The following is a 13,372-nucleotide window of genomic DNA, read 5'->3' as shown; positions in this document are numbered from 1 at the left end:
TAACATTTCATGTACTTATAAACATGTCAAAGCGTACCATAAGCTACGTTCGTGTGATAAACAAATAGATAGAGCGTAGCTACCCGAACTATATTGGCATGCACCCTAATACTTAAAACAAGCATTAAATAAAAACATTGTGTTGTTTTAATAACTTTCTGGCGAAGAAAAAAATATGTTAGGAAAATTCACTTATACTTGTTTCGTATAATAGATATTTCTCCACTCAGAAATAGAGAGCGTTTTCATATCCAATTACAGATGTATGTAAGTAATATTCATCATAATAAGTTTTTATTCAACGAAATCATTTTTTATATCAGTGTTACCTTGGCAAGATCCTGTTTAAAATATTCGTCGTGAAATAAGCGTTAGCTAGAAAAAGTAGTTCAAAAGTATATAGCAACTGAAATTATATTACCGTTCGTATTCAAAATTGATATCACCGTTTTGTTTCGAATGGAACGAATTGGTATGAGATCTTCATGTTTTTTTTCATTTGTCAATTTTGTCTCCTGATATAGCATTCATGTTATAGAAATCTTAAATTCTTTAAATCTTAATACTTTTACAATTAGCCTTTGATAATGAAATTCTTATTGCGGAATATTGACAAACTTAAAATATCACATTTCAAACTACGTTCAAGCTCGCATGCGATCGAGTTATAAAGTATAAATATAAAGACACGCTATCAATATCGTTAGTAGAAAGAAACTCTTTTTAACAGATTTAAGATTTGAGCGTATAAGTAAACTTTAAGTAGAATAGAATTAAAGTGGAATTACAACTAACAAAGTAATACTTAAAAAAAGAATGTTCTACTTAGGCCCGAAATCACGTTGATGTGTAAATAAGCCGATTTTATTTAAAAATTTCATAAATTATTTGCCTAATAAACGGAAATTTCAGGGCATTTCCTGCACTATAATACATATGTTTACAATTAAAATGGAAAAATGTAGTTTTTCGCAATATAAAAAGGCAATGGAAAAATACACAAATGATTGTTTAGCAATATGGACTTGCAACCGATGTGTAAATAGACGGACACTCGTAGTAACTGCATTTAGAGTTGAACGTATGACTTAACTTAAAGTTGAACAGTTCTAAAGGGGACTACAACCAACAAAGTGGCCTTTTAAAAGAACAATTCAAGTGACAAAACAAAGCAAACATCATATTATGGAAACAGTATGAGCTTTATGTAATAATTGTATAGTTTATTTGCATTATAAGCGGATATGACAGGGCATTAATTGCATTATACATTATGTTCTCCAAAGAAAGAAACTTTTGTATCGTAATGCAACAATCAATGGACAAAGGTGATAATACGGTAACAATTAGGATTATGAAGCGAATGCGTAACAAGGCGTACAAATACATTTTGGTTCCAACGAAATAGAATTGTTTAAATATCGAGTTCATGAATACAAATAGAGGGCCTACGGGTGTATATGCAATCAATATTATACTGGTTTAGTTGTCTTATAATGGTACTCAATTTTGGCATCCAGTGTGCTTGAAAATGCTTCTTTGAATATTTACAAACTTTTCAAACCTTTCCATCTCTATCAACGGGTACGCAAATATAATGACAAGTTCAATACACATTAATGGTTAATATACAGTAATTGTCACGGGGAGGCTATAAATATCCTGTAGCAAGTTTATTTAAGCTAGGAATCCACTAATCTACGCACATGGTAATTTATCAGTAGCTACCTTATAACAGAAAGTTAATATCTGCGATAACAGAGTTATTCGTTCCAACCTCATCGGCTTTCACAGTGACTAACGTGTCACCAAAATACATTTGAACATTTATCATTGGATTCCCTTTTGTACTAACATCCTTTTTGGTTTGGTCGGCTTGTGTCGGAGCGATTAAGATGAGCTTTACTTCCCCGAGCCGTCTGCAGTCTTCTGTGTAAGTAGGTATATCATCCCCATCTGACTTATAAAGTTCTATAACAGCTTCTTCTGGATTTGGAGCACGAAATTTGTGCTCCGCGGACGCCGTGTTCGGTTGAATCTGTGTTCCTCTCTCAATGAAGACTTTGAATATACCGGTGCACTTGAAGGAGCCGTTTTGGAAATGCCTTAGCTTTGCAGGGTGTCGCCCTTCTTCAAACTCAACAGCTGCGTCGATCCCTGTGTTTAAAAGTATATAAATAAAGCCTTCTATGGTATAATAAAGTTAACATTATCAAACAGTTCTGCGCATAACAATTATGCATTTAAATTTAAATGGACCGGCAAAGCTTCACATTTCGCAGTGCAATGCTCTGGTGTTGATTACGAAAATAACGCTTTTCATGACGAGTCATGTGTCCCCTGTTTCATTGCTTTTGCGGCCTTGCCTTATGACCTTGACACCCGAATTCGATTAAATGTTTGACTGAATGGCTTATATCTTTAGTGTTTTTTTTAAACAACTCCAGCATGCTCAACATTATCGGCGTTTCAAATGACCATTAATAATGCAATGAAAACTTCCGGAAAAACCCATTAAATGAGGCACCTCTTGGTGCTAAAGCTGATATATTTAAAGTACATACCGGTAATTATACACGATATGTACTTTATGTTGCTTTGAGGTTATGAACGAAATTGCAAAATACTCTTCATAAATAAATAATACTGATAACATACCTAACAGTTTTTTTTGTACGTGCATGTTAAATTGCCATTATATCGATAAGAATATATGTACTTGTCAGAATATCGGAAGTTCTCTAAGTGCCACTATGCCGATCAGTGTATACAAAATTGCCACCGAAAAAAGTCTAATACATAATTACTAGAATATCGATACGTCCATCAACAGTTACCAGAATATCGATATTGATAAACATAAAATATATGATGCCACATGACTGGTTATTAAAGGTCAGTTAGCATGTGAGTAGTATAGCGCCAGATTTGCAAGCAGTGGGTGCCGGTTTTAATTATGGATTAGCAATATACTTTCCGGAGACTGTGAATTTTGGCGTTTAAAATGAGACCGTGACACGACACTTTTTATTGTGTATTCCTAAACATTGGTGTTATGAAATTCAAGGATGAATTTCGAGTTTGCGTGGGATAAGGACAATGAGGGAGTCCTGAGTTCAAAGACTGGGACTCATAAGAAGGAGTCTCCGACTCAATCCCTAGAATGGCCACATAAATAGCCGAGCCTGTCACTGATGTAAAACTATAATACGTGGCTTACCTACAGTATACGGCATTCTGTGTGAGCGGATGAGAGACTCGTTCAGCCCATACAAAGCTGCACCTAGATAAAATGTTTAAATGGAGAGTGTTCGAAATATTACCACAACAAACATCTTTAAAACATAGATACGAATGTATTCTACTTGAGACTATAGACCAGAAACACATGTGTAATTTACAATGAGAAATGGTACGTACTGTTTCTTTAAAATAGACAGGATACAATATTCAATCATACTTTAGTTATACAATTAGGTAAGTGTCTACCTTTTAAAACAGCAAGTTCAGGAGCCTGAGGAATCACAAGCAAATACTGTTTTGGATTGAAACGACTTTTAAACTCCTGTTGAAGTACTTTTGACTCTGCAAAACCCCCAACTAAAACAATAGTTGATACATTCTGTAAATCTGCCTTTTGCAATATTTTGCTAACATGAACAATGGTGTGTTCAACTGTTTCTTTGAAAATGCCCAGCACTGCTGTATCATTGACAAACAGTTTGTCTTTTCTGAATGAGACTTTCTGGGAATGTTTTATTTCTTTCATTTTTGTTTCACCAGCTAGTTCGATTAGTCGTGCCGGTAGTTTGATACTGAACTGACCATCCTGTCTTTTCTTTACTTCAAACGATCTTTCAAGCTCAAGTTGTTCGTCCTTTTCTTCAGCAGAAAATTTCCGAAATACTTCGGCTCCGAAAAGGTCTTCCAAAAGCTAAAGAAATATACAGACACAATTATTAATGTATCGAATATAAAATTGATTTAAATTTAATTTATAAATAATTTATAAAAAAAACACTAGTGATACTTGTGGTTGAAAATTCAAAAACGAATCGTATATTTTCAAATATAGCACAAAGCTTTTATAAAACAATAAATACTACCACACCGTAGGAGTATTTCATGATACGCCTCTTAGGACGCTAACATTTAAGGTCTAAACACGTTAAAATAGTTATTTGAATTAGAGGTGTCGACTTTCAATTTACATTTGTTTTTAATATAGGGTGGCATTCAACTTTTATTGAAATATTTTTTAACTTCATTCTCTGTACTCCAGCCAGCATGCATTAGATATAATTCAGATCATCAGCGAAATGCATGAGGCCTGAACGTCTTGTATTCATTATCGCAATTTTATCTGTTACTCAGAATTATAATATAATTGATTCCTAGATATTAACATAAAAATATAATCGGCACAATGTATAACCTATAATTATATTTTATTGGCTACTTATCAGTCAAAGATTGTTTGCTAAGGGCAAAGAACACCTCAGTCTTGATAACAAAAACATATTATGACTTGCTGCAAACCAATAAGAAATCGTAAAGACCGATATTATACCAAAGCCATGTTGGGTATTATTTGCTGGACTATTAAGATAACTGTTTTGGACTGGGTTTTTTTTTCACATCAATATTTATATTCACACCGGAGGAAACCAAACGTTTTACAAGTTTTAGGGTGGATGTTTCTAGATGGAGTTATTGCATTTCTACAGTATTTCAAGCTAGCGGCAACTTTTGGGTATACCATTTGGATGTGTTTTACATTCTCTCTAGACACAAAAGCAGTGAGCTCAGACCAACATCCAAATCCCTTACGGACCCGAAGACCCATAGACTTGTGTGGGTAAACAAAGCCGTGCTTGTGATTATGTTTTATTGTTGTTGTCATATGTTTAACTTTATTCAGCGATGGCATTTATCATACAAGACGTTTGTTCATACCGGCCTCTCAGCACTTGAATGCACTCTTTAAGATAAACCTATTCTATAGCATGTAATAAAACAACTAAATGTGATGTTGCTTTTTTCAGAATGTATATTTCCGTGTGCTGATTTAGATATTGATTATCTGAATCATACTTTGGTTTTAGGTATTGGATTATGTACGGAAGTCGACTAGTTATTGTGCAGGCTACGACTTTCGAAAAGGTCAGGGGTCAATGTCAAAGCAGTGTATACATATCCATGCTGCTTTAACATGTCCCATGCTTCTTGTTTGTGTTTTTTTGTGTGTTCTATGTCTTTGTCCTGTACCATTAAACGGGGTTAATGTTTAAACTTTCGGCTACAGAGCTTGTTTCTAAAGTTTTACATAAATATTTAAAAATTTAAAATGATATCAATAGGAGATGAAGAACATCAATTGTTATAAAAAGATATACTCAAAACGGGCAAACCACTGTACGTTCAGGTCAAGTTACTCAGTTTGCCATATCCAAATTATAGCAATAAAATCAAATGTCAAATGGTTGAAAGTCTTTCGGCCTGCTATGTTTCGTGAGTATAGTCATAAAGTTTGTAAAACAAATTAACACCAACATCTAAAGACAGTGCTCATAAATTCTTCACAAATTCTGTTAATTTTGTGGAATACCCCAAAACATGACACAAGTATAGAGTGAAACCAAATTAATATTAAACCTTATCTAGAACCTTGATTGCATAAACAATGCACTGCCATGGATAAAGCGTCTACAAAGATGAATCGTATTTGATTTATTACCAGGGTATGCTCGCTTCACCGTGTGCATCCAACAAATTGACATGTTGATAAAGTCTTTGTTTAAGGTCTCTTTCTACAATGACAGAATCCTGCCACAAACTTACTTTGATAGTATCACCCACATACTGTGTATTCCCTTTAAGTAATGATGTATATTAATATAGTCCCCAACCTTTGTCACTCAAAATGAACAGATTTATATCATTTGTTTATTAATATACATATGCATCATGCTCAAGACTCTGATTTGAAATTACTTAGACAAACTGATACATTTTCAAATACTTTCCATTCGTGTTGTTCATAACATGACTATTTAAGGAATGAATTGCGGGGTTGATGTCATTATCGGGGTATGAACGCAATTGGGTTGGTCAATGTGTGTGGAGCCCGAAGGACTCCACGCGTACTTTGACCAACCCAATTTCGTTCATATCCCCGATAATGACATCAACCCCGCAATTCATTCCTTATATTTACACCACTAGTTCATTATTTCATTCAAGAATTGTTAAAAAAATACTTCATTTCATTTAAGAAAACCTTTCAGTAATCCGTTCTTACCCATTCTGTAAATAGAACGACCCGACTATAACCGGAAACTTTTTTTTCAAATGACGTCACAATAACGCGGGAAAAAATCAACCACTTGAAATCACTTTAAAACGTAAAATTGAAACACTTCTGGTACCGATATAAATGTAATAAACTAACACTTTTAAAAATGTTGATCTATATTTTACGGGACCTGCAGACACAGTACAACCAATAACAAGATCAATAGCATTCATTTATATTGTTATGCAATGAATTACGATCCGAACATATCCGAAGATGTTGCGTTCATCGATTGATGAACGCAATTGCCGAAAGGCAGTTCATTTCAGGAACGGAAGTTGAGGTGTAAATATACTCAAATAACGTAGCAGGCTGAAAGAACGTCAACGTTTTAAGTGCTTTTATTTTAATTGTAAATGTGTAAATATGTTTAACTTGCATTTAGTAAAGATTGTTAGTATTTACTTACACAAATAAATCAAGTGATAAAACTGTACTTATGAATGTAAAGCAATCATAAAAAACCTGACTATTGGAAAAAAATCAAATAATTTATTTTCATTTAAAAGGTTTTGCTTTGATATAATTTTGAAAAATGTTCAAATCTTCAATTCGATCAATTTCCCCCCTCCCATTTTCTTCTGAGTTTCAGGATAAGTTTCCGGGGAATAAAATTGTCCGAAACCGACGACCTAGCTTTCTTCTTTAACCGATAGTTTTAGATCCCCGCGAGTATTTCAGAATGTAAACACCGATATTATTTATTGATTGGATTTATTTTGATTCAGTGCGCGTTCATTTTGAAACTATTCTGAAATTATTTCCATGATTTTAACAGCGTAACTACGTTATGCAGCATATTCGTACACTTCATATTACATATACTCATTATAGCGCTACCTTAGCAGGCTACTCATAAAAAACGCGCTACGTAATTATAAGAGCAGATTGATATGTAACTAAAGTTGTTGACCATGGCAGTTCTAACAGCGCTTGGGTTGAAACGCCCGTGCGCGCATTAATTCATCAATTGTTAAAATGTTATGACTCTTTGCCGAAGGTAGATTCCGATAAACGGTTATAATAGTCTGCAGGCCTAGCAGCCTAGAGCCTAACAATAAAACAGGTAGCATGTAATGTAAAGGTTCGGTATCAGTTGAATAAAATAAATTGTCAGGGAAAGCCATACTGCTTCACATACAAATCGAATAGGGCGGTATATTGTACCTCAAATAACTTTTTATTGACGTTGTGTCCTCCCCAAGGGCCTCCTGATGGCGGAACAAGGGCATCCAAAGTCCCATCATCATTTACCTTGTGTGCAGTGATGTCAACTGTGCCTCCTTAAGCAATACGAAACAAAACACTGGTCAGACAATTACGAACCTTTTAAATGTTAAAAGTTAATATAGTTTCTATCATAGAGTCACTCCAACAATCTAAAGCCATTTATAATAGGATCCAGCTGTGGTGGCTTTGTTGGTTTCGGTTTACAGTTAGTACTTTTCACCTTTTAAAGAGTTTTAAATCTTTTGAAATAACAATATTTCATGTTTATGGTATAACAAATAGCTTACGGAAGAAATTTGGCTTAATAAAGTTTAATATTTATACCTGTTACGCTCAAGATATATCAGGAAATTCGGGCAATAACTTTGACGGATGTTACCATTAGATATTGGCGATATATAAAGAAATATAGAAAATTCATTAAACTCTCGTAAAACGGATTTTGCCATCAGTACAGCTAAAGTTGTCATCATTCAAACAACTGTTTTTGTTTATCATATTAATGAAAAAGACACTCGCACCGAGCTTTAGTCACAAGGACACGTTGTTTTCAGGAAGCATATTACTATAAAGCGTTCTAGCGGTTAACTGCATCCAGTGATCTACATATACTCACGTGATCAATTCATCAAAGCTGTAGTTAATTGTAATTACAATGGAACGCACTTAAAAACAAATGGCCGAACTGCCATATTATGGTATCAGGAATAAATCAAATGTGTGACCGAATAAAGAGAATAACGATGTATAAGTCCATCGTCTACACTGTGATCTCTTTTGACGGACAGAGAAGATCTCGGCAGCCGCGTATGAAAATAACTGGATTTCATCTTTATGAACATTTCTTGTTAACAAAACACGTATTTATGCAATATTGTGTTAACATTCGATTACTTAACTTTATTTAATAACTGAAAAAGAAGTAACAGCTGTGTGAAGGTAATAAGACTGCTTCAGATAAATTATGTAGCAAATTAAACAGATGCAAATAACTTAAAATGGAATATGACTATTAAATTCTACAGTTGGTCTCTTCTGAATGTGTAAGTTAAGCATACCTCCAAGATCTACGAGAATAAAGTTGCTGCCAGGTTTAAAGATGTCCTTTTGTCGAGAATCAACTGCTGTCGAATACTCGTTCTTGCAAAAGATAGCGGCCGCCTCTGGTTCATAGACAAGCTGAAGGTTTTCACGTGCTATCCCAGCCTTAAATATGTTTATAATGTCTTAAAATACAACTTTTTAGTAATATGATAGCAGATAGGCAACCAATAAGGTGAATACTTAATCATTAAGAATTTAAACTTTCGCGCGTGTTTGAAGGTACTGCGAATCATCCGATTTACACTCACTGAGTCCAATTTTGCGTCGGCAATTTATCAGCCAATGAGGTTGAACTCTAAGTCAGTAAGATAACATGAACTCTACGCTCACTAGTCTCTCTTGATCATTAAGAATTCACCCTATGTCATCTAACTATTACTAACGACTATAACACTCAATTATAATAGCGCATGGCATAAACTCGTGTTCAATAACTCGTGTTTCATTTACCGTTTCAAGGTGGTAATTCGTTCATTGTATGAGCTTTTTGATGCGTGTGTGATTTGTTTGTGGGTTTTTTTGTATGTGTCTATCGTTAAGTATATATTAAACTTTACATACAGACATGTTTATACTGCATTGAATGTTGGTATTGAAATAAGAACTTGTAAAGAATGTATTTTAATATTGACACCTGTTACATATTTACAGGACACAATCTTTAGTTCAATATATTTTTTAAGACAACATGTATTTCCATATGTAACACAAGAGCCGACACGTTAAATATTATTACATGGAAACAGTATAGAAACATAAGAATTAACCAATATCAATTTGATACAGTTACGTATTTTGCATGATTTTGAAAGAAGCAAGAATAATGGTAAGGCCTATGCCATGACTTTTTTTATCCCGCATTCAGTTTGTAATATGTTTTAACCGAATTATACTACACCATTTGAAGGCATTTTTTGCTCACCCATACTTACAGGTTTTCTTTAATTTATTTATTATGTGATGATGCTGCAGTGTGTTATTATCTGCATCGTTTTGAACTAAATGCTTTGACTACAAACCTTTTCAGCTGCAAGAACCATTATTTGTTTCGCTGCATCTTCCCAGATTGCGGGAACAGTTATCAACCATTTGATGTCATTTTCTTCAAAACGTGGGGCATTTGCTAAGAGAGTTTCCAGAAGCTCCTCTCTTAGGAATTTGATGGCGCCTCCAAACACATCAATTATGTCCATTGTCTGTCCCTGGTCATCCTTCAACTTTGATGTTACACGCAGCTTCTGCAAGTTGATATTCTATATTTATATAACTTATGAATCCCTTTTGTTTTATATCATGCGAGAGTGAAGCCCTAGCTACAAATAATGTTACGATTATATCTCACCGAGTACCTTAAATTAGAAATACAAACTAACAGTGTTCTCTGCTAAACTTTTAAAGTATAATTTCTGTTATTTAATAACCAAAAACACTGAAAACATATTTTAATTTTGGAACAACAATTAGTGTCCGCTTAAACATAAAGAGTACATGACAGGTTTAGCAACACTCTGATAATACACAAAATATTGATGTGCGTTACTTTACCATGAAAGAGACATGCCTTTTAAGGAAAAATTCTTACCATTATAGATAATAGTGTTTTACCTCAAAACTATGAATGTTCTAATTTTACATTGAAGATCATTTAATTCAATACTTACCCCATTCACAAATAATATGTTCGGAGGGGTAGAAATGTCATAAACTGACACTATATTTGCATTTTACAAAATTACAATCGAAATAAACCACCCGGTAATGATGAATATATAGTGAACCATAATTCAACTTCAACATCCTTAAACGAGATTTAAGCTTCATTCGATATAGTTCAGTTAAATGCATTTTTATTATACCGCGGGTGCGACGTCATATCTATTTGTTGGCATATGTTCTTTCTAATATCATAAACATACCCTCTGTTCTTTACTTCTATACAGTTCCATTTTAAAGCAACGGAAATTTCGCCACCCAACGTGGTTGTCCAGTTCAGCAAGTTCTGCATACTTGTTTTCTGCCTATAGTGCACAAATAAGCAAGAACAGTTAAATATCATTGTCTGCAAGGCAACAAATTGTAAATGGTAAGTATCATAATGCTGATGTAGATAAAGCGTGTTTTTTTCTTCGTCACTGCAGGACAGTTAAAATGAAAAGGGTCAGGTATATGTTTTCAAAAGCAATTGGGTTATGTCATTCGACGCTGCTACAATATCATTTAACCTAAAATGCCAGCTTGTTGATGCGTGTTACTGGGAAGGGACGACACAAATGGCGACAGTTAAGTTCAAATTACGCATTACTTTTAGTGGAATTGATTCTCCTGTCACAAGTTATTGTTGATTGGGTAGTGACAAACATGTTAACAGCTCAAACTAATCATAGTCTTGTCACACGTTTGCCTTTTTGAACCATAAACAAAAACGAATTCAGGAAGTATAAATTTTGGAAGATATAAAATTCAATTGAAATGCTCTTATTAGAACTGTTTCACGAACAATGAAATTGCAATGAAATTAATTGCATTTAAACAAAAATGGAGAAATATAATATATACTAAACCACATGAACTCTAATTTGTTTTGAATAATACCCAACAAAACCTGATATCCGAATGAGTTGAAGTTCTTATCCTTGTCAAAGAGGATGACGGTCGGGGTTTTGTATGTAACTGTGGACCCATGAAAACTTGAAACTGTACATATCTGAAATTATGATTTCGGCTTTTAAGGGTTCGTTGAGGCTAAACTATATTTATTATACATCGACTGTGAATAACTTTACGTAAACTATTGCTGTAATTCTGGTTGCGCCAGAACGTGCTCAGGTGTTGTTAGGGGGGGACCTGAAACCAAACTAGTATGGATTGGTGACTGCATATAAATGAATGAAAGGTTGTAATAAAGTCTAAGTCGTCATTGGAAGTTGAATATGAAGTAAACTATGCACAAATAATTATTGAAACTGTGATTCGCCAAATAGTGTTATCAGTAGTCTAATATTCATATACACATAACTGATTCACTGTATTAAATAAAAGAAATTGATGTTCACAAATAACACTGCTTAAAGATGCACTCTTGCTCCCAAATAAGATTACCATAATTAATAATATTGTTTAAATACCCCCCAAAACGATGAACAAATGTCAAATACAGTGGTTCTTATGAAGGAGTTGATTTTGAAAGATATAAGCATAAACATCATCTATCTTATGAGACTATACCAGACAACAATATTTTAGCATTCGCCAATCATTTAATATTTTTGTGCTTTCTGCTATCAAATTCACGGTTTCAAATATCAGTAATTACTATTTTCGATAAATACATTATTTTGTAAGTAGTTGGAGGTTTATCAGTCAAAATATATGTTTTTTATACATGTGTATATATTAATTTTGAATAAGAGTGTCATTTTAAACAACGCTTAACAATTCAAAACTTCAGTCTAAAAAAACAACCAATGTTCTGTTATTTAAAAGCTACAAAGTTCCATTTTAAATAATAAAAGCAATTCAAATATGTTTAATTTTTTCACCATTGCCAGATGCAGTTCATTGATACGAACTTACCTTATCGGATCCCCGGAATTGAAAAGCGTACCCAGAATACGTTGAACCAAAGTCTATGGCTGCAACAACCATGTGCTTGTCACGCGGCATTCCGCTTTCTGCTGCGAAAATAAAACAATCTGATAAAATATTGATATTAAATGTCCTCACATTTATGTTTACGCATATCGTACTTAGCTTTTAAATATGTAGAATGGGCTTAACATAATAAGAATGATTCCATGATATCAATCACTTCATTACTGGAGAATAGACACTTTTTATGTAACTCAATCATGCAAACAAAGTGAATATGCAAATAAAACAATCGCAAATGTTATTCACATTGATTTACAAAAGGAAAACTATTGATCGCAATCTAGCCGATCTAAATACTTACAAAGAGCACAATGTCGATAGAATGGTTTGTAAGTATTCCTACATCCTCACAAATACCAATAAAACAAAAACTTTATATCATCTTTCTTAAGTTAATTTATTTATAATACTTATACAACTTTATAAGTCAAAATATTCTATCAGACGTATGGACATGTTAAATGAACATTTTATGAAAACGAAAGAGGAAGTTAAATCACTGTCCCAGTATATGATAAACATGAATATATTGTATATACTTATCAGGTACACCAGGTAGATTTAAAGGGGCACAGGAAGGTATCGTATATATTTATCAGGTACACCAGGTAGATTTAAAGGGGCACAGGAAGGTATCGTACATCTTTATCAGGTACACCAGGTAGATTTAAAGGGGCACAGGAAGGTATCGTATATATTTTTTAGGTACACCAGGTAGATTTAAAGGGGCACAGAAAGGTATCGTACATCTTTATCAGGTACACCAGGTAGATTTAAAGGGGCACAGGAAGGTATCGTATATCTTTATTAGGTACACCAGGTATATTTAAAGGGGCACAGAAAGGTATCGTATATCTTTATCAGGTACACCAGGTAGATTTAAAGGGGCACAGAAAGGTATCGTATATCTTTATCGGGTACACCAGGTGGATTTAAAGGGGCACAGGAAGGTATCGTATATATTTATCAGGTACACCAGGTAGATTTAAGGGGCACAGAAAGGTATCGTATATCTTTATCAGGTACACCAGG

General features: G+C 33.8%; 1 protein-coding gene across 2 annotated transcripts; it reads right to left on the bottom strand.

Annotated features, from left to right (window-relative positions):
* Nucleotides 1-1,202: 1,202 nt before the first annotated feature.
* Nucleotides 1,203-12,806, bottom strand: LOC128239934 (heat shock 70 kDa protein 12A-like). 2 transcript variants are annotated; one of them, XM_052956389.1, is made up of 10 exons: nucleotides 12,642-12,806; nucleotides 12,263-12,363; nucleotides 11,292-11,393; nucleotides 10,606-10,707; nucleotides 9,709-9,927; nucleotides 8,644-8,791; nucleotides 7,523-7,638; nucleotides 3,490-3,934; nucleotides 3,221-3,283; nucleotides 1,203-2,157 (listed from the first exon to the last, which is right to left on the bottom strand). In XM_052956389.1, exons 2-10 carry the CDS (start codon nucleotides 12,350-12,352, stop codon nucleotides 1,730-1,732), a joined length of 1,713 nt encoding a protein of 570 aa, XP_052812349.1. In that variant the 5' UTR covers nucleotides 12,353-12,363; nucleotides 12,642-12,806; the 3' UTR covers nucleotides 1,203-1,729. The 2 variants fall into 2 exon arrangements, with proteins under 2 accessions (XP_052812349.1, XP_052812350.1); XM_052956390.1 differs by having other exon boundaries at nucleotides 12,263-12,360.
* Between the last annotated feature and the right edge of the window lie 566 nt (nucleotides 12,807-13,372).

The sequence above is a fragment of the Mya arenaria genome, chromosome 7 (genome assembly GCF_026914265.1).
Source record: "Mya arenaria isolate MELC-2E11 chromosome 7, ASM2691426v1".
In the NCBI taxonomy this organism is placed as follows: Eukaryota; Metazoa; Mollusca; class Bivalvia; order Myida; family Myidae; genus Mya; species Mya arenaria.
The sequence above is the reverse complement of the archived record's forward strand: the minus strand, read 5'-3'. Positions and strand labels throughout refer to the sequence as shown.

Bases quoted from the DNA above. Each gene is read 5' to 3' on its own strand.
- LOC128239934 (XM_052956389.1), bottom strand. From the start codon at position 12,352: ATGCCGCGTGACAAGCACATGGTTGTTGCAGCCATAGACTTTGGTTCA. The intron at 10,708-11,291 runs GTTTTGTTGGGT...TGTGCACTATAG, and splicing joins TCAACTCATTCGGATATCAG to GCAGAAAACAAGTATGCAGA. The intron at 8,792-9,708 runs GTTTGTAGTCAA...AACATATTTAAG, and splicing joins TGGTTCTTGCAGCTGAAAAG to GCTGGGATAGCACGTGAAAA.